The sequence below is a fragment of the Leptonychotes weddellii genome, chromosome 9 (assembly GCF_054177405.1).
Source record: "Leptonychotes weddellii isolate Sample4059 chromosome 9, ASM5417740v2, whole genome shotgun sequence".
NCBI lineage: Eukaryota > Metazoa > Chordata > Mammalia > Carnivora > Phocidae > Leptonychotes > Leptonychotes weddellii.
The window spans coordinates 109002910-109023956 of NC_138377.1; the positions used below are offsets into that span (position 1 = coordinate 109002910).

At 37.7% G+C, this 21047-nt stretch overlaps 1 protein-coding gene across 13 annotated transcripts in view; it reads right to left on the reverse strand.

Moving 5' to 3' along the window:
• ENTREP2 (endosomal transmembrane epsin interactor 2) overlaps positions 1 to 21047 on the reverse strand; it is a 360783-nt gene that overhangs the window by 72325 nt on the left and 267411 nt on the right. For 10 of the 13 annotated variants that reach the window (XR_014148745.1, XM_081831519.1, XM_081831523.1 and 7 more), the window contains one exon: positions 18853 to 18963. The exons of the other annotated variants lie outside the window; for them this stretch is intronic. Coding sequence is in view for 9 of the 10 variants with exons in the window: in XM_081831519.1 (XP_081687645.1) it covers positions 18853 to 18963 (111 nt within the window). In the remaining variant the exon portion in view is untranslated. The remainder of the gene's footprint in view (positions 1 to 18852; positions 18964 to 21047) is intronic. 13 annotated transcript variants of the gene reach the window in all.

Sequence of the window (21047 nt, forward strand, 5' to 3'; positions counted from 1 at the left end):
TTTTTTTTAAGATTTATTTATTTATTTGAGGGGGGAAGAGGCAGAGGGAGAAGGAAAGAGAGAATCTTAAGCAGGCTCCATACTGAGCGTGGAGCTCAATGTGGGGGCTTGATCTCATGACCTGAGATCATGACCTGAGCCAAAATCGAGAGTTGGATGCTTAACCAATTGAGCCACCCAGGTGCCCTCTATAGTTTTCTATTCTGACTTTCATAGGAAAGGAATCATACAATATGTGGTTTTGTGTGACTGGTTTCTTTTACTTAACATAATGTTTTCAAGGTCCATACATGCTAGAGCATGTGTCAGTACTGCATTCCTTTTTTATGTCTGAATAATATTCCATGCTATGGATATACCACTCTTTGTTTACCCATCTGTCTGTTGATGGACACTGCGGTTATTTTCACATTTTAGCTATTATGAACAAATGCTGCTATAAACATTTATGTACAAGTCTTTGTGTGGACATATGTTTTCATCTCTCTTAGGTATGTACCTAGGAAGGAAACTGCTAGGTCATATAGTAACTTTATGTTAATCATTTGACTCTAGGTCATATAGTAACTCTATGTTTAATCAGATTCTTTTCCAAAGCAGCTGCCTACCAACAGCATTCTCACCAGCAATGCACAATGGTTCCAATTTCCAATGAGTTCATAAGCATTCCTTCCTTTCTATTTTTTGGAAGAGATTGTGAAGAATTGCTATAAACTCTTCTGCAAATGTTTGGTAGAAATCATCAGTGAAGCCACCTGAGCCTGTGCTACTCTTGGTGGGTAGTTTATGCTCTTTGCTTGTTACAGGTCTACTCAGATTGTCTATTTCTTCTTGAGTCCATTTAGGTAGTTTGTATGTTTCTAAAATTTGTCCATTTCATCTAAGTTATCTGATTTGTTGGTATATAATTGCTCATAGTATTCCTTTATAATCCTTATTGTGTGATAAGCTTGGTAGTTCCCCCCTTTCATTTCTGATTCTGATTCTATTAATTTAAGTCTTTTTTATTTTTTCCCCCAGTCAAGTTATCTAAAGGTTTGTCAATTTTGTTCATCTTTTCAGAGAACAAACATTTGGTTTTGTTGATTTTCTCTACTGATTTCCATTTTCTTTTTCATAAATTTCTGCTCTAATCTTTATTACTTCCTTACTTCAGCTTGCTTTAGGTTTCGTTTCTCCTTCTTTTTCCAGTGTTTTAATATGTAAAATTAGGTATTGATTTGGTGTCTTTCTTCTAAACATTTACGACTATAAATTTCCCTCTAAGCACTGCTTTAGCTGCATCCCCTAAGTTTTGGTATGTTATTTATTCATTTTCATTCATCCTCAAGGTTTTTCTGATTTCCCTGCTGATTTCTTCTTTTACCCAATTATAAGGAGTGTTATTTAATTTCCACATCTTTGTGAGTCTTCTTTTTTTTTCTTTTTTGGACTATTGGTTTCTAATTTCACTCCACTGTAGTCAGAGAACATACCTTATATTATTCTGTCTTTTTAAATTTACTTAGCTTATGGTCTAGCATATGGTCTATCCTGGAGAATGTTCCATATGCAATTGAGAAGAATATAGAGTCCATTGTTGTCAGGTACAGTGTGCTATAAATATCTGTAAGGTCTATAGTGTTGTTAAATTTTCTTCTTCCTTGTTGATATTCTGTCTAGTTGTCCTATCCATCATTGAAAGGGTGATATTGAAGCTTCCAACTATTATTGTTGAATCAACTGTTTCATTATGTCAGTTTTTGCTTCATGTATTTTAGTGTTCTGATATTTGGCACATACATGTTTACAACTGTCATATCTTCCTGTTGTGTAGACATTTTAATCATTATAAATTGTCCCTCTTATCTGTAGCAATTTTTGACTTGCTGTTTATTGCAAAATTCATTATCCATTTTTATTATTCAAATAAATCAGTTTATGAATAAATGCTTGATTGGCATTTTTGTATAAGTTAACAAATACGGTGAAAGTGAAATAACAAAGACTTTTGGAACTTTACCTGAAATGAACAACTTCTTTGCTGAATCGTATAAATACTTTTGGATGTAGAAGAATATGTCATCAACCTTTTGTGCTACATTCAATGTAATGGCTATAGATAGACACAATACACTTTTATGTTAATCTGCACTACTAACGTTTTTTCCACTACCTTCTTAAATCTATACCCAGAGTTGGCAAACTATGGTCCATGGGCCAAATCCAGCCCATGGCCTGGTTTAACAGGCCTGCCCATTCATTGACTTATAGTTTGTGACTGATTTTGGGTTACAATAGCAGAGTTGAATAGTTGCAATAGATACCATCTGCCCTGCAAAGTCTGAAATATTTACTATTTGTCCTTTTACAAAAAAAAAAAAAAATCCCCCAAATGAAAAAACAAACAAACAAACCTATACCTGACATAGACAATTAACAAGCTAATAAAGCCCTGATTTTTAGTCTTTGCTGATTTCCAAGATGTACCTTACTCAAATTAACACTAAAGTGCTAAATAAAATTAGCAAGAAATAAGATATTCTGATAATCTTTCTGTGTCTGATAAACTACAAATAACTACGACTTTAAAACTATGAAAGTTCAAACACGTGGATGTTTAACATTCTAAATAAGCATTCCAAGAAAGAGAATTCAATGTTTTAGTAAAAGCAACATGATTAAAAAAGAAAATCTACTCCCTCCATGGCCAGTTTCCAGCTACCAACAAGACATCAGTGGAAGCAGAGTCCTGAGGAGAAGCACAGTAGCACATAGGATGGTTAATTTTACACATCAACTCGAGGTGCCCAGATTAAACATTATTTCTGGGTCTGTGAGGGTATTTCTGGATAGGATTAGCATTTGAATCAGGGACTCAGTAGACTGCCCTCCCCGAAGTGTGTGGACAAAGTCCAATCCACTGAAGGCCCGAATAGAACAAAAGGTGGAAGAAGGAGGAATTCGTCTCTTTCTTCCTGCCTCATTGTTGAGCTGGGACATCCTACTCACCTTCTCTGGTCCTTGGACTTGGGGTTTACCCTGTAGGATCCCCTGCTTCTCAGGTCTTTGGACTCAGACTAAATTATACCACTGGCTTTCCTGGGTCTCCGGCTTGCAGACAATAGATCATGGGACTTCCCAGCCTCCACAATCACGTGAGCCAATTCCTCATAACAAGTCTCTTCATATATAATAAATTTCACATATATAACAAATTAATCTCTCTTTCTGTATGCGTATGTATGTATATATGTGTTGACCTTGAATAATGCAGGGGTTACAGGCACCGACCCCCTGCACAGTTAGAAATCTGCATGTAACTTTTGACTCCCCCAAAACTTAACTATTAATAGCCTACTGTGGACTAAAAGACTTACCAATAACATGAACAGCTGATTAACACATATTTTGTATGTCATATATATTATATTCTTACAATAAAGTAAGACAGAGAAAAGAAAACGTTATCATGAAAGTTTTAAGGAAGAGAGAATACATTTACAGTACTGTACTATATGAAAAAAAAATCCATGTATAAATGGACCCAGGCAGTTCAAATCTGTGTTGTCTGGGGTCGACTCTATATCTCCTACTGGTTCTGCTTCTCTGGAGAAACCCATTAACATAACACATAATATAGTATTTCTACCTTAAGGATATAATGGATGTAAGTAACTTCAAGATCATGCAAAGAAGAGTGTATTTATAAAAAAAAGTAAGTGGTGTTTTTAGTAGAATGTACTTCATTGTGATTTATATTAGTTAATTTTTAATAATGGCTATAACCAGATCACAAAATCTGATCATTTAATAAGCCATTCTTCCAAATCAATATGAGCCTGCTCCAGCACACCCTTCCTTCAGGAGCTATTTCTGCACCCAGATGAAGGAAACAGTTCCTGACAAAATCATCATCCCTTCTGCATCTCTTAGGTGGACTTGGAAACAGGATAAGGTGCAAGTTATAATTCCCAAGTACATCATGCCTTCTTCCTTTGCTACCAAATGCTTTTCTTTCATCACCTGCTCTTCTGGGTTCTGTGAAATATTCTTTGCTCATTACTTTAAGGAAAAGAGGCTGTCCTCTGGCTTCACCTAGCAGAAATCACGCATCATACCTGGGAGGCACTCACAGGGGAGAGGCTGAACTTAAGCTCTCCAAACAGAAATACAAACAAGAAAGAAGACGGTAGTGATCTGCTTCCCATCAAAACGCCTGCCCAGGTGTCATATCTCCTGAGGCCACCTTTTATTCTGTTCTTGGGGTTATAGGTACATAACAGAAAACCTGAGCAGACACTAGAGATGTCCAATTAGTGTGCAGATAACACGCACAGCGGGATCAGGGATAGCCAGGCTCTCCAGCTGACAAGGGTATATCGCACTGTCCCTGCGGTGTGATGAATCTAATTAAAAAGGACTTAGGGTCAGAAAAACCGTGGTGTGGTCATGGGTAAACACCACATACTCATGTTACTGTTTACTTACAGGGAAAGGTACTTCTTCCAGTTACATGCTTGATGTGGCTGGAGAAGAGCTCCCATTTCTTACAAAACTACACACTGTTTTCACTTATCTTTGCTGTGACGTATAAGCTATGGTTTAGGTTCCTTGAAATTCTTCTCTATACAGGAAAGGATTTCCCATGTTTTCAATGATTGACTTTGACCAAAAATAAAGGAGACATGTTCTTTACCTCTACTGTCTGATGCTTTTTATCTTCTCCTTCTTTTTTAACTATAAGTATCATTCTAAAGTTAAAATGCTATGTAAAACAGAACTGTAATGATTTGCCAGTGGTTACAAGGGTAGGATGACTGATTTCAGCACCTGCTAACACTATGACTTAACTCCCAAGGTCTCAATTTCTTTACCTGTAAAGTGGAGATAAAATAGTACCTGTGACCTGTTCATAGTTGTCAGGAGAAAATGAATGAACATATATAATGTGCTCAGAGCAGTGCCTTCAACATAGCAAGTGCTCAAGAAACTTAGCAATCATCAAATAGCAATTAGTACTAGCTTTGCTTTAAAATATCAAGGAACGGGGCGCCTGGGTGGCTCAGTCGGTTAAGCGACTGCCTTCGGCTCAAGTCATGATCCTGGAGTCCCGGGATCGAGTTCCGTATCGGGCTCCCTGCTCGGCAGGGAGTCTGCTTCTCCCTCTGACCCTCCCCTCTTTCATGTGCTCTCTCTCTCTCTCATTCTGTCTCAAATAAATAAATAAAATCTTTAAAAAAAAAAATTAAAATATCAAGGAACACATTTCAAGCTTATACCTAAATATATATTAAAATGAGTTAAATATATACCTTTTATGAAATTTTCCACCTAAATTTCTAGTTTCTGTGGCAATACTGAATAGGACAAATATTTTTAATCTACTCTGTACTACAGTGATGGAGATTCTGTTTGTTTTCTTCTTAAAAAAATTTGTACCTGACTACGTTTAAATTGACCAAAAACAAGGATAAAAATGCATGTTGACTCTGGTCATGTCTGTGATAGCAAAACAGTGGACATGAACTCACTGCCTCTAAGCACAGTTAAACATGGTGCGCCACGGGGGAGTGCACACAGTTGCCTTTAAAAGAATGAGGGACCCCCTTCATATAGTTGACCAACATGGGGCTTAGGGGTGCCAACACCTCCAACGTAGTCCAAAATCCCCAAAACGGGGAACTTTTGACTTCCCCAAAACTTCACTAGTAGGCCTACTGTTGACTGGAAGTCCTACCAATAATAGGAACAGTTGATTAACACATATTTTGCATATTATATGAATTATATATTCTGTTCTTATAATAAAATAAGCTAGAGAAAAGAAAATGTTATTAAGAAAATAGTAAGGAAGAGAGTACATTTACAGTATTATATCTATCGAATAAAATCCATGTATAAGCAAACCTATTACTTCCACATTACTGTGGAAGTAATGTGTGAAATAATATCAGTGAGCAGGGAAAATGTCTAAAGTAATATCATCGAGTAGGGAAATGAAACAAAAGTAGTAAGTTTATTTAAAAAAACTAGATGAGGGGGTGCCTGGGTGGCTCAGTCGGTTAAGCGTCTGCCTTCGGCTCAGGTCATGATCTCAGGGTCCTGGGATCGAGCCCTGCAGTGAGCTCCCTACTCAACGGGGACTCTGCTTCTTCCTCTCCCTTTGCTCCTCCCCCACCCGCTCCTGCTCTCTCTCTCTCTCAACTAAATGTTTCAAAAAAACCATATGAAAAAAACTGTGCATATACATGTACACATAGATGATACATAAATATACATGCACACAAAGAGACTTGGATGCATCATAAAGTAATCACACAGGGTGGCAGGGAGTGGGAGGCAGAGAGTGAGAGGAACTTTCATTTTTATTCTAATTTATGTATTGCTTGCATCTTTTATAATAAGAACTATTAATATTTTATTTCACATTTAAAAAGGAAAACAGCATCTTCTCATTTAAGACAAAATACTTATCAACACACATAATGCATCACATTACAATGATCTGCGTTTGAAGCGCATTCTGTTATGCTTTTGTTTAAAAGCAATGTAAGAAACAACATACAGAGCTGTCAGTCTCTACGCTGTACGCTTGAAACCAATGTAACATTGTGGGCAACTACACTTCAATACGAAAATACATTTCCTAAAAAAGCAAGAAAAGTATGAAACAAAATCCAGAACTTTCGCAGGATGAACCGAAAAAAAAGGTCACAGGAAAAGGTTTTTAAACAAAAGTTTGATGCTGTCATAATTCATTGTACGAGCAGCCTCAAATGAAACGACCGTGATGAGGCATTTTAAAAGGCTTTTGAAAGCCAACTATGCTTTTTCTTGTAATTAACCTAAAACAGCATGTTACTTAGAATCCCAAAATGATTTTTTACCTTCCTCGGGCTCTCTTAAGAAAAGAGCAACTGGGAGACATTTCACTTTTTGACGACTCACTGACACACACTCTGGGCCAGGAATGGCAGGGGCCCTGGACCCATGATAAGGCACAGCCTGGGTGTGGCCTTTCCCTTCTGCTGTTTGCCAAGTAGGAGATGATGGGGGAGAGGCCAGTCTCTGGAGGAAAAGGTCTGCCTCTCGGATAGGGTGATCCAGGAAGGCGCCTCCACAGATAGACCACCTACCCCAGAATCTAGAGGATAAGAAGGAACCTCCCGCGCAGAGGATGCAGCTCATAGGAGCAGCCCCAGGTGAGAAAGAGCCTGGAACTCCCTTGGCTGGAACAGAGTGGGGTTGGGGGACAAGGGGCAGCCCAGGAAAGCTGGGGGAGGAGAGGGAGATGCCCAGGGACAGCACTGGAAGTCTGTGGGGGGAAGCGGTGGGGGAGGGAGTCATACCAAGGTAAACTCTAAGGGAGGGTGAGGGGATGTTAAGGACCATCACAGGAAGCTGTAGGAGGACACAGAAATGGGGGAGGCCTAGGGGAAGAGGGGGAAGCTGGGGCAGGGCATCACAAGAAGCTGGATGGAGGAGGAGGGAGCAGGAGGGCTCCAAAGGAACAGGAAGCAGGAAGGGCCGGATGAAAGAACTCACAGGTCACAAGGAGGGTTCTCTGCACAGCATTCCATGTGCAATGGAAAGCATATGATTGAATTTATATTTTAAGAAGCTCTTCACACAAAAATTTGTGAATGGATTTGAACCCAACACACTGAGGAAACACACACACACATGCATACATACATATACATATATATGTAGAAGACACATGCTCTCATGCAATAGTATTAGAAATTAACAGTAAAAGGATAGCAAACAAAGAAAAAGAAAACCCAAAAGTCTAGGTATCTAGAAAGTTAAGAACATAAATTTAATGAGTGCTTAAACAGCAAAGCCAAAATGAAATTCTAATTTCATTGTAATTCAGTGAAACTCAATGACAGCACTATGGACCTCTGTGACTCAACTATGACAGGTGGCAAATGAACAAATTATTCCTTGGGAAAGTAGAGGGGTTAATAAAATAAAGCACGGTCAATGAAACAACAACTCAAAGAGTAATCTTGATTAACAAAACTAGCAGCTGGTTCTTTGAGGGAAAACAATTTTAAAAAAGGATAAACTTTGAATCAAGGGAGAGGAAACATAATTTAGCATTAGAAATCAGAGAAGACATCAACCAAAGGGCTTTGAAAATAACAACAGCCTGACTGAGGTAGAAATCACGTACAATCCACCTACGTAAAGTTGACAATTCATTGGTGGTTAGTATCTTGACAGACCTATAGAGACACAGTCTATTTTAGGACATTTTTATCACTCGAAAAATAAATCTTTTTTTTTTTTTAAAGATTTTATTTATTTATTTGACAGAGAGAGAGATAGCGAGAGCAGGAACACAAGCAGGGGGAATGGGAGAGGGAGAAGCAGGCCTCTTGCCGAGCAGGAAGCCCGATGTGGGGCTCGATCCCAGGGCCCTGAGCCGAAGGCAGACATTTAACGACTGAGCCACCCAGGCGCCCTCCAAAAATAAATCTTAAACTCTGCCCAAACTCCCCATTTTCCTTCATGCCCCCCAGCCCTAAGCAACCAAGAATCTACTTTCTATGTCCATAGATTTGCTAAACACTTATTTTTTAATTAGAAAAGAAGGTGACCTGTAGCATTATAACAATACAACAGATGAAATACACAATTTTAGAAAGATACGTACTAGCAAAAATTACCCCAAACAACATAAATAACACAATGAGCCCATAAAAAAATTTAAAAGCAGCCAGATCAACTCCCCAAAATGTAACAAATTGGAGTAATTCCTAGGCTATTTCAACTGTTTCAGAAAACAGATCGAACCACATGCTTCTAAGTTCATTCCAGGCTGGCAGCATAATTCAAATACAAAAACTGGACAAGGCTGTGAGTAAAGGTAAACTGTGGATCAATCTCATGTATGAATTTAGGCATACAACTCTTAAATAAAATATTAGCAATTTGAATGCAGAGTAATATGTATGCCTCAAAAGTACCTGGACCGAGGGAGGGCCTATTTCCATAATGCAAAGCTGGTTTAGCATTAGGAAATCTATTAATGCAAATCACTACATTAATAAACTAAAAGGGGAAAGTTGTATGATCAGCTTCACTGATGTTGAAAGACGATGATAAAATTTACATGCATTCTTGATTAAAATAAAAATCTTCGAGAGCCAGGCCAGATGGAAGTGCCGTGAGTTATTAAGGGCACCTTTCTCGTAAGCTGACCGCAAACATTAGGCTAAATGGTAACTCCTCGGGTCAATCCCCTTTCACTTTCAACCCCTTGAAAGTCAGCCATAAAACACGGTATTAAAAAGGTCTCTTATGAGTCAAACTTTTTCCCTCGTAAATCCTCATTGGGAATAACAGGTGACACAGGGTTTGGGCTGATCCAGATTTACTTGAGAAAGTGGCCTATAAATTCTGACTTCTTGGGTCCCTGCTTCCTTGGACACTACAGATCAGCGTGGAAATGCTCTGTCTGCCTCGGTTGCTCGGCAGGAGTCCACCTGATTGGGAAAGCTCTGCGTTGGCAGGCAGGCCTTGCGCCTCTGACTACAAACATGCTATACAAACTGTTGGAAAACAGGCTGTGGCTTCTCGGAGTCAGTACGTAGCCTGTGTGTCCTTGAACTTCTTCTGTGAGAGCAGTACACAGCCTGGGAGATGATGCGCAAGGGAAGCTGCTGGGCTTCCTGATGATGGGAAGATGCTCTCTCTCCCTTCTGCCCTGTCTCCTCCCCTGTGTCTTTCTACGAAGCTCAGTGGTTAGATTACAAGCCTACTTCATTGCGGGCTACTGAATGCCAACTTAAAACTGTATCAGTGTAAAAAGCCAAGAAAAAAATATACAAGGTATAAATATGCACATAGAGGGACAACACCCTTACTTTCACAGCTATAGGGCAGTCCACCTGGACACGAAAAGGTATCTCGGAAAAACTTTTAGAGTGAATAAAAAAGTTCTAGAAAACAAACAAAAATCAATGGCATTTCTGCTTCTGGAAAGATAGAGATGAATCTTTTCCTATTCCTCTAAGTACAACTAGAAAAACCCTGGACATTATGTATCAAATGTGTATTAACAGACTGGAAAGTATAAAGACAGACTGGTTAGGGACCTCAGGACCCAGGGAAGGGAACAGCAATGAGTTTCCTGGGCTTTCTTTTTGCCTCATAGATCCTATAGCTGGAGATGAAGACAGAGGACCCCCCCATCCCATCCCCCCAACTCCCACAGTGTTGAGGGAGACCACATGGAGAGCGTGGGCTTCTACCTCATCCAGCAATAGGAGGTGCCATCCCTCCTCCCCCAGGTTAAGTGGACACCACACAGCAATCATGAGGCCACCTTCCCACCCCATCTCAATATAATCCACCTGGGGAGCAGTGATGAGGCATTCCACCCTTCCTTCCCAGCCAGGCATTTATCAGTGGAGGCCTACTGGGGAAATGACAACTCTTGTCCCCACCTAGGAGAAAATCATTCGTAGGATCTAGGGATAGGTAATTCTTACACTTAACACCCAAAGCATGATCCAAAAAAGCAAAAATGGATAAATTAGACTTCATCAAAATTTAAAGCTTTTGCTCTGTCAAAGACCCCATTAAGAAGATGAAAAGGTAAACTATAGACTGGGATAAACATTTGCAAAGCTCATCTTCAACAAAGGAATAGTATCTAGAATATAAAGAACTCTCAAAACTCAACAGTATTAAAAAATGGGCAAAAGATGAGATATGACCAGACACAACACCAAAGAGGACATGCAGATGGCAGTGAAACACAGGAAAAGCTGCTTGTCATCATTATTCATCAGGGAAGCACAAATTAAAACCATGAGATATCACTCCAAAGCATGAGAATGGCTCAAGTAAAAAAAAGTGCCAACCCCTCAATGCTGACGAAGATGCAGAGAAACCGGGGCTCTTGTACACTGTTGGTGGGAATGTAAAATGATATTGACATTCTGGAAAACAGCGTGGCAGTGTCTCGAAAAAACTAAACACAGGCCTGTCATACAACCCTGCAATTGTACTCCTGGACATTTATGGTGGTAGGAATGTTCTGCATCTTGACTGTTCATCAGTGTAAAGTAAACCCCATAAGGCGCTATCAATGTGGGGAAACTGGGAAAAGCTACATAGATTTCTCTGTATAATTTCTTGCAACTGTTTGCAAAGCCACCATTATCTCAAAATGAAAAGTTTAATTTAAAAAATCAATAGCTTTCCTATATTATAGCAATAAGCAATTATAAAAAATAATAAAGAAAAATACCCTTGACATTAGCATCAAAAACTGCAGACAAACTAGAAATAAAGTTAATACAAAATGTTTAAGCACTTTATGAAGAAAGTTTTAAGACTTCTTTCAAGGCATGAAAGACCTGAAAATAGGAGAGAAAGAATCCATTTCTGGATAAAAAGACTTGACCTTCATAGATCTCAATTCTTTCCCAAGGTACCTACGTTCAATTCTGCTTCTATGAAAAAAAGCTCAACCTCCCTGATGACCAGGGTATGCAAATTAAAATAATGAGATTTCATTCTTCATCCTTCAGACTGGCAAACATTTTCAACATTGGTAATATCTAACGCTGGCCTGGGAGTGGGACATGCTCATTTCCACAGACTGTAGGTGGAAGTGTGTATGAATATAGCCCTTTCTGGAAGGCAGTATCTATCAAAAATTTTAATGCATTTACCCTTTGGGCCATCAATCCAAATTTGAGGAAATGTCCTACATAAATACACACAGACTTGTCCACAGATTTATTTATAAGACAATGAGCTCTAACATTATTTATGACACTAGAAGTTAGAGACCATGTAAGTGCCCTGAAGTTGGGGGCCTCTTAAATAATGTATATAGCTTGCATCCATAGAATCTAATGCAGACAGACTAGATCTGAGGCTATTTCTCAATATTACATATAGAAATTTCCATAAGGGTACATGCCAACCTGAGGTATTAAAGAGGACTTTTTATACTTCTGTAGTTTTGAAATTTTTCAATGAATATATTTCTTTGGTAGTTCGAATCATCAAATAAATAAAATAGATGCATTTCTGGAAAAATATAATAAGAAAGGAAGAGAAATAGAAAATATAAAGCACTATGAATACAAATAAAAGAAATAAGAACATAATGTTACCATAGGTATTTTTAAGACAATTCCATGCATTACTTCATATTAATAAGTATGGAAAGGCCAATACAATGAAAAAAATGTTAATAATACAGACATTGTCAAAAGTTTAGAAAGAAATAGAAAAAAACTGGAATAGAAAATTATGTCAAATAATTATTTCATAAAATAGTGCTGGACCCAGAGAATTATACATTTAAGTGTCATTATCCATCAAGGAAAAGAAAATTCTTTAGATTTCATTTATTCAATTAAACGAAATTGGTTGAATTTTATAAATGAAATTATGAAAATTTGAAATTGAAAAATGAAATTATGAAATTACTATACTCATGAAACAAAGTATGGAAGGGTAGGAGAAAAATGAAAACTATAAAATTAATTGCATTTATGAATATGAAAAATCATATATAAAATATCAGCAGATAGAATCCAGTAATATTTTCAAAGACTAAGGGGATTTCATGCTAATTATGTTCCATGTTGCTTAATCTTGAGAATCTATTAATATAATCTATCATACCAATGGATCAAAATAAAAAATATATAATCTTAACAGATGTCCAAAAAAACTTGATAAAATTTAACTTCCATTTTATTTTTAAAAGACTCTTAGTTAAATATGAATATCATCTTAACGTTACAAAATGGCTATTTGAAACCATCGCTCACCATCATGTTTGAAGTAAATCATGATATTCAGGAACAAAAAGTAGACAATGAAACACCATCAATATCTAATGTTATTTTGACAATCTAAGACAAAATAACTAGATGGGATAACAAGTACAAACACTGGAAAGCAGAGACAATATTTCTTCTGACAGACTATGGATCAAAGACTCAACTGTACATTCAATGGCATATTTTATTAAATATAAATAATAAAAAATCACTGAAAGTCTTATATATCACTAGGGGCCTCTTGCAATATAAAATAATAATTTTTGAAAATGCACCCACCAGAGCAACAAGTTATTTAAAATACCTAGCACTAAACTTTAAAAGAAATATGTACGGTCCACAAGTGTATTTTTTAAAACTGTAAAAACATAATGATATTTATAGCAAAATAAACACAAGATCTATGTAATATATAAATATTAAAAAAATGAAACCCTAAAATTCTGGGAGGAAAATGGGAAAACTTTTTATAATTTTGGAGGGGGAAATGCTTTTCTAGGCAAAACATATAAGCCAGAAATCATAAGGGTAAAAATATATAAATGAATAAAAGCAATTTGAGTATATGAAATTTTCACACAAGAAAGAATACCAAAAAAAGTCAAAAAATGAATGACAAACTATGAAAAAATATATATCTGCCACACATATGACAATGGGCAGTTTCCTTAATATAGGAAGTATGTTTATAAATCAATTATGAATAGCAACAACCTCACAGAAAAATAGGCAGCAAAAATGAACTGGCAGTCAGCAAATAAAGAAATCACTTCTAAACAAATGTACAAGATGCTCAACTTCACTTTTAATTAAAGAAATGCAAGTTACAAATTAAGATCTTAACACTTTCGTCAGATTGGCAAAGACCAAAAAAAATTCTGATGACGCACAGAAGTTTGCGTGGGTCTGGGTAACCGGGCACTGGTCTGGATAATCATGTACTGTTGGCAAGAGTCTCGTGTCCCATCTTTGGAGGTTAATTTAGGAATAATATTCTAAATGTAAAGTGCACTCTGATGATTTGACTGAAAAGACACCTTTAGCAATTTCTTCTCGCGATCTACTTGTACATTCCTCTCTGGTTGGCCCCTGTACCCTTTACAACAGGCCGGGTTCCCACTGCTGCAGGCATAGCTACTCTATTTGTCGAGTAATGAACGTGCACAAAGGGTAATCTTCTCTGCCATGTTTGTTTTAGCAGAGCACTAGAAACATCCCTAACCTGTCCTTCATTAAGTGGTGGTTAAATAAATTATCCTGTATACATCTATCCAGTGGAATTCTCTGCTGCTCTCTATTTAACAGCTGGGCAGATCTCCAAGTGCTGTTATATAAATGTCACCAAGTTACATGGCTGGCTGACAAGAGCGATGTGAATAATGGTGTGTAGAATAGACTCCCCATGTGTGTAAAAATGATAATACACAAAATAAGCATACAAAATGTCTGGCTACCAAAAACTTTCTGGAAGGGGGTGGGAGTTTGGAATAGAAAAAAATATATATATGCAGAGAATATGAGTTAATTTTTAATTATATGTAGGAAACAGAGAAACATACAGATACGGAAATGCACTAGATACCCTAAAGGAAAACAAAAATTGCACTGAAGGATTTATAAAAACAATTTGGAGAAACCAAAACAGACAATGCTCCTGAATGGGAAAACATGGTATTGTTAACACACCAATTCTCTCCCAAGGCAATCTATAATTTTAATGTGATTTCAGTTCAACTCTCAAATCTATTCCTTTGGAGTCCTGACTCCCCAAATTTTAAACTATTCTGGAAGACTAAACTTCTAAGAATATTTTTAAAAAGTAGATTAAAGTCTGGAATAGGGGGGAGCGCCTGGTGGCTCAGTCGGTGAAGCTTCTGACTCTTGGTTTCAGCTCAGGTCATGATCTTGTGGTTGTGGGATTAAGCCTGGTGTGGGGCTCTGTGCTCAGTGTGGAGTCTGCTTCAGATTCGCTCTCCCTCTCCTTCCCACTCACTCTCTCTCTCTCTCAAATAAATAAAATCTTCAAAAAACAAGTCTGGAATGGGGTGGGGGATAGGGCTTGCCCTTCCATTGTAAAATATATATATGTATATATGTCTATGCATATATAAATATACATACATATAGACTCTCTCTCTATAAATATATATATATATAAAGTTTCTCTCTCTCTCTCTCTCTATATATATATATAAAGTTAAAGTAATTAAAGTAATACTGCTCTGGAATATAAATAAATAAACCTAGGAGGAGGGAGAATGAAAAGTTCAGTCATAGGCAAATAGACGTAAGTATCCGTGTGTATGTGTACATGCATATGATAATGCTGTTGGAGTAGATATTGGTTGTTTTTTGATCATACATTTTTGCCTCCTCCTACTTCAACCCTTCCTAATAATACCTAACTTCGTTTTTGAGAATTACCTCTTGAATCGCCTTGGATTCAGTGTGGCACGACAGTTGAGATTTCTGTCTTGCCCTGACCAATCAAATACTCTCTCTCTGGGTTCTGACTCTAGAGCAAATGGATGGAGATTAAAAACCACTGGAATTGTTCACTTCTGCAGAACAATACCCTGGGGAGTTCAGGGTTCCTGCAGCAGGCCCCCGCTCTGGGACAGGCTTCTGCATCTATAGGAGCCTCTCTGGCACCAAGCCCAATCTTCAGACTTCTTGCTTATTCTATAGACCCTACCGTCTTTGCAATAAATGGCCTATGGCTTTGTCAGTTTTTGTAGCTTGCCATCAAAGGACTCTTAGCATTCAGGTGGCATTTCAAATCACTGGTGAAATATAAGGTTACTCAGGGAATTGTTTTAGGTAAGCTAGCTACTCATTTTGGGGAACACTTAAATTCTTTAAATGAATTCCAGAATATGAAAGAGTTAACTACATAAAAAGAGGCGAGGTAACTTTATCGTGGAAAGAATGTCTTTTTACTGGTTTCAAGATAAGGCCACAAAGGAAAACATTCATAGATTTAAATGCACTAAAACTAAAAGGCAAATAATAATCCAGGAAGTATATCGACCAATACAAGCTATAGGACTCAAAACCATAAAATGTAAAGATCTCTTAAAAGTCAGTAAGATAGTTAAACCTAAAAATGTGTAAAGGCCCCAATCAATTCATAGAGGAAATATAAACTTTATACATATATATATATTGCATGTATGTATATGCACATATAAACTTATGTATGTATAATTATAAATAAATTATATAATTGCATATATAAAGAGTTCTTACATGGGGCGCCTGGGTGGCTCAGTCGTTAAGCATCTGCCTTCGGCTCAGGTCATGATCCCAGGGTCCTGGGATGGAGCCCCGCATCGGGCTCCCTGCTCTGCGGGAAGCCTGCTTCTCCCTCTCCCACTCCCCTTGCTTGTGTTCCTGCTCTCACTATCTCTCTCTCTGTGTCAAATAAATAAATAAAATCTTAAAAAAAAAAAAAGAGTTCTTACAAATCACTAAGATAAATACTTCTAAAAATGGGTAAAGGTTATAGTCAACTCACTGAAGAAGAAATATAAATGGTATATATATACACACATATGATTGCATATATATGTATATATGCACGTACATATATAAACTTATATACACACAGTTATAAATAAAGTTCAGTCTTGCTAATACTCAAAGAAGTTCAAATTAAAGCAATGATGTCATTTTACACCTTTCAAATTAGCATAAATTTTTAAAAGTAAGGATTTACAGTGCTGGCAAAGGGTGTAGGAAAAAAATCATTCTCATATATTGGGATTATAAATTGGTAAACTCTTTGGAAGGCAGTATGTCAATATGTATCAAGTGCTTTAAAGATGTGGATTCCTTATGATCAAGCAAGTCCACTTTTAGGAGCTGTAAAAAGATTTTGTGTAGGGATGATGGCAACCTTCATACATGCAAAAAACAGAGACTGGTTAAATAAATAATGCTATATTCATTCATACATAGCAGCCACTACAAATAAAGTTGTAGAAAAGAATTTAAAGCATGAAATAATGTTCACAACCAATAAAAAATTAAATCACAAAGCTGCATGAAGAGTATAGCACATTTAAATGTATATCAAATACACACATGTTTTGTATACACACATACATACATACACATCCATACCTATTATGCACAGAGAATACTGGAAGGACATAATAAGCATGATAATAAAGTGTATTTTGGTTTTTTTTGTTTTTCTATAGTAATTACATAACTTTTATAACAGGAAAGGAGTATACTTCTTGTGCATTTTATGAATCCTATCTTATTAAGTATCTTAGGAAAAGCTCAGGGCAGGTAATAACCACCCTTAATAGGAAAGAGAAGTAAAGCTGAGACAGGGAAGGTGATTTGTCCTAAGTCATTTAACTAGTTGGTTATAAAGTCATGACTTTGATCCTCGTTTCCTGATTCCAAATCCACGACTCTCTCTACTATTCATACTCCACTTCAACAAGTGAGCACACTGATCTCACTCGGAAATTACTGGCCAAGTATGAGCCAGGGCAGAGAGATGCTTAGGATTAAGCTCTAAAGTCAGATAAATATTGATGAGTCCACGGTCCTCTATAACCAAGACGTATATGAGTGTACATGTGTACATGATGTTTGTTTAATTTACTGGCGGTGGGGGGGGGGCCTCCTGAAGGCAGAAAGAATAAAGGAAATCATATCTACCTGTTCTATCCTTTCACGATGCTATGATCTAGGAAAACAGAGTCTGAGATTAAGACCTGGAGGGGTCAGCCTTTCGATGTGGGGCACTAAGTGTGGGCCTTCTGCTTCATCTGGACCTCCACGCACTGTCACTTCTCATCACCCCAAACACTCTCTCCCACACACAAGGCCTTGCATTGAAAAAATGGGGGTCAGAGGAAAAAATGGCCAGTCCCCTGTCGGTTGCCGATGTTATGATATTCACAGCACCTAGTATTTAGGAATAAACAGGCTGACTCAGTTACGGATACAAGTTGGGAAGTCGCCCTCTCTGATGGTGGTGGGGCTCCAGAGTGTAGCAATTCTTAGCAGTCAGGAGCAATACTGCATCATACCCCGGATACTCTGTACATCATACAGGGATGAAATCTGATCAATGTGGTCTCGGCCAGCAAGCTGAAGCTCTCACAGTTAGTTTCTGGAACTCAGTAGGTGTCTCTGCATTGAAACTGTGCCAACTGACACTAGTCCTCCTAGCCTGCTTAGAATCAAACTGTAGAAAGCCGCAGGCTTCCCAACATCTGCTCTTCTGAACCCAAACGGCATGGCCACAAGAAAAGTAAGCATGGCTCTGCTACGGAGAAGCTTCAGGTCATTCAGGATAGCCCCCTGACTTCTCAGAAATAACAGCCCCAGGCCCAGCAAGTGCAGCTCTGGAGGAGAATGGCTCTACAAGGTAGCCCTGCGTAGTCTCCAAGATAAACCAACAAATGCCAGTGTCTCACATCCAGCAGCCATGGTCCTATCGGGAGTCAAACTGTACGCCCCTTATCAAATGTGACTGCCCCACCCGGAAGCACGTATTACGGTCCCAGGAGCTAAGTCATGATAGGGAATGAAGCTTCTATCCAACAAACCACTTATTGATCCCCTACAATGTACACAGCACCCTGTCTACCATTCTCCTAGATCTAAAAGACAATCCACTTTTTGAACTGAAAAAAATGTGAACTAAATTGTTTTGGTGCACCCATTATCAAGCTTGTATGTATCACGGCACTTACAATAGACTTACACAATAGATTTTTAAAAATTCAGTGGCGAGAAAAATCAATGCAACAAATGCCAAAATATAATCATTACCAAAGATTTCCTCTAAAACAGCACTATACTGTGATCCTTAGAAATATACTTTTAGTAACTGACTTACAAGTAGGATGAGTTTTAATTTGAGATAATGCTTAGAAATGAACCAACTTAAATTCCTTATACAATTATAAAACACGAGACTAAATCCAAGGATATAATAACATTTATTTTTAAAATTACGTTCAGGCAAAATCAAAGCCTGTGACCTTTTTCAAAAGGTTTGCATTTCATTACTCACCAACTGACAGCCTTCTAGGGAGTTGACTAGCTGAGCATTCTGACAGGAGAGAATTGAACCAGCCAAATTCAGCATTACGCACACTGCAGAGAGCAGCATGAAAAAGGTTATCTGGAAACAAACCAAACAAAAAATGGATTATTCACTTGGAGAAGTTCGAAGGCAAAGTGATTTGGCTTTAAAAAAGCTTTCAGTTGATCAAATAATTATATGAGTAACAGTTGTATTTTCTTAAAGGATGGTATTATTTCTCAAAATTTGAATTATATTGTAAAATATTTTAGAGGCTAAACTTGAAAATACTATACATTATATACTCTCAAAATAGTTTTATATAGCCTCAAAAATAACGTTAGAAATGACTAAAGAAAACCAACAGAAAGAAGCTTATTTATTAGAAGGCCTTTATATTTATTTTCTTATGGAAAATTTCATACATATGCAAAACCAGAGAAGACAGTTTAATGAAGCCCCACATACCTACCACCCAGAATCAACAACTAACTAACTCATGGGCTGTGATGCTTCATTTATACCTTCTAGATTATTTTGCAGTAAGTATCAGACATGATATTTCATCCTTTCAGTGTATATTTCTAAAATAAGACTGTTTTTGAAAACACAACCAAAATAATGTCAGCATCTCTAGAGTAATCATTCATTAAATCAAATGTTCAGAGTTCACATTTCCTTAATAATCTCAAAATTTTCTTTGTTTTTTTTATTATGTTATGTTAATCCCCATACATCATTAGTGTTTGATGTAGTGTTCCATGATTCATTGTTTGCATATAACACCCAGTGCTCCATGCAGAATGTGCCCTCTTTAATACCCATCACCAGGCTAACCCATCCTCCCACCCCCCTCCCCTCTAGAACCCTCAGTTTGTTTTTCAGAGTCCATAGTCTCTCATGGTTCGTCTCCCCCTCTGATTTCCCTCCCTTCACTCTTCCCCTCCTGCTATCTTCTTCTTCTTCTTCTTCTTTTTAAATATATAATGTATTATTTGCTTCAGAGGTACAGATCTGTGATTCAACAGTCTTCAGCACTTCACAGCGCTCAACATAGCACATAACCTCCCCAATGTCTATCACCCAGTCACCCCATCCCTCCCAACCCTCACCACTCCAGCAACCCTCCATTTGTTTCCTGAGATTAAGAATTCCTCATATCAGTGAGGTCATATGATACATGTCTTTCTCTGTTTGACTTATTTCGCTCAGCATAACACCCTCTAGTTCCATCTACGTCATTGCAAATGGCAAGATCTCATTCCTTTTGATGGCTGCATAATATTCCATTGTATATATATATACCACATCTTCTTTATCCATTCATCTGTCGATGGACATCTTGGCTCTTTCCACATTGCAACTATAAACATCGGGGTGCACATACCCCTTCGGATCCCTACATTTGTATCTTTGGGGTAAATACCCAGTAATGCAATTGCTGGATCATATGGTAGCTCTATTTTCAACTTTTTGAGGAACCTCCATACTGTTTTCCAGAGTGGCTGCACCAGCTTGCATTCCCACCAACAGTGTAGGAGGCTTCTCCTGTCTCCGCATCCTCACGAACATCTGTCGTTTCCTGAATTAATTTTAGCCATTCTGACTGGTGTGAGGTGATATCTCACTGAGGTTTTGACTTGGATTTCCCTGATGCCAAGCGATGTTGAGCACTTTTTCATGTGTCTGTTGGTCATTTGGATGTCTTCTTTGGAAAAATGTTTGTTCATGTCTTCTGCCCATTTCTTGATTGGATCATTTGTTCTTTGGGTGTTGAGTTTGATAAGTTCTTTATAGATTTTGGATACTAGCCCTTTATCTGATATGTCATTTGCAAATATCTTCTCCCATTCTGTCGGTTGTCTTTGGTTTTGTTGAATGTTTCTTTTGCTGTGCAAAAGCTTTTTATCTTGATCAAGTCCCAATACTTCATTTTTGCCCTTGCTTCCCTTGCCTTTGGCGATGTTTCTAGGAAGAAGTTGCTGCGGCTGAGGTCGAAGAGGTTGCTGCCTGTGTTCTCCTTTAGGATTTGGATGGATATCTGTCGCACATTTAGGTCTTTCAACCATTTTGAGTCTATTTTTGTGTATGGTGTAAGGAAATGGTCCAGTTTCATTCTTGTGCATGTGGCTGTCCAGTTTTCCCAACACCATTTGTTGAAGAGACTGTCTTTTCTCCACTGG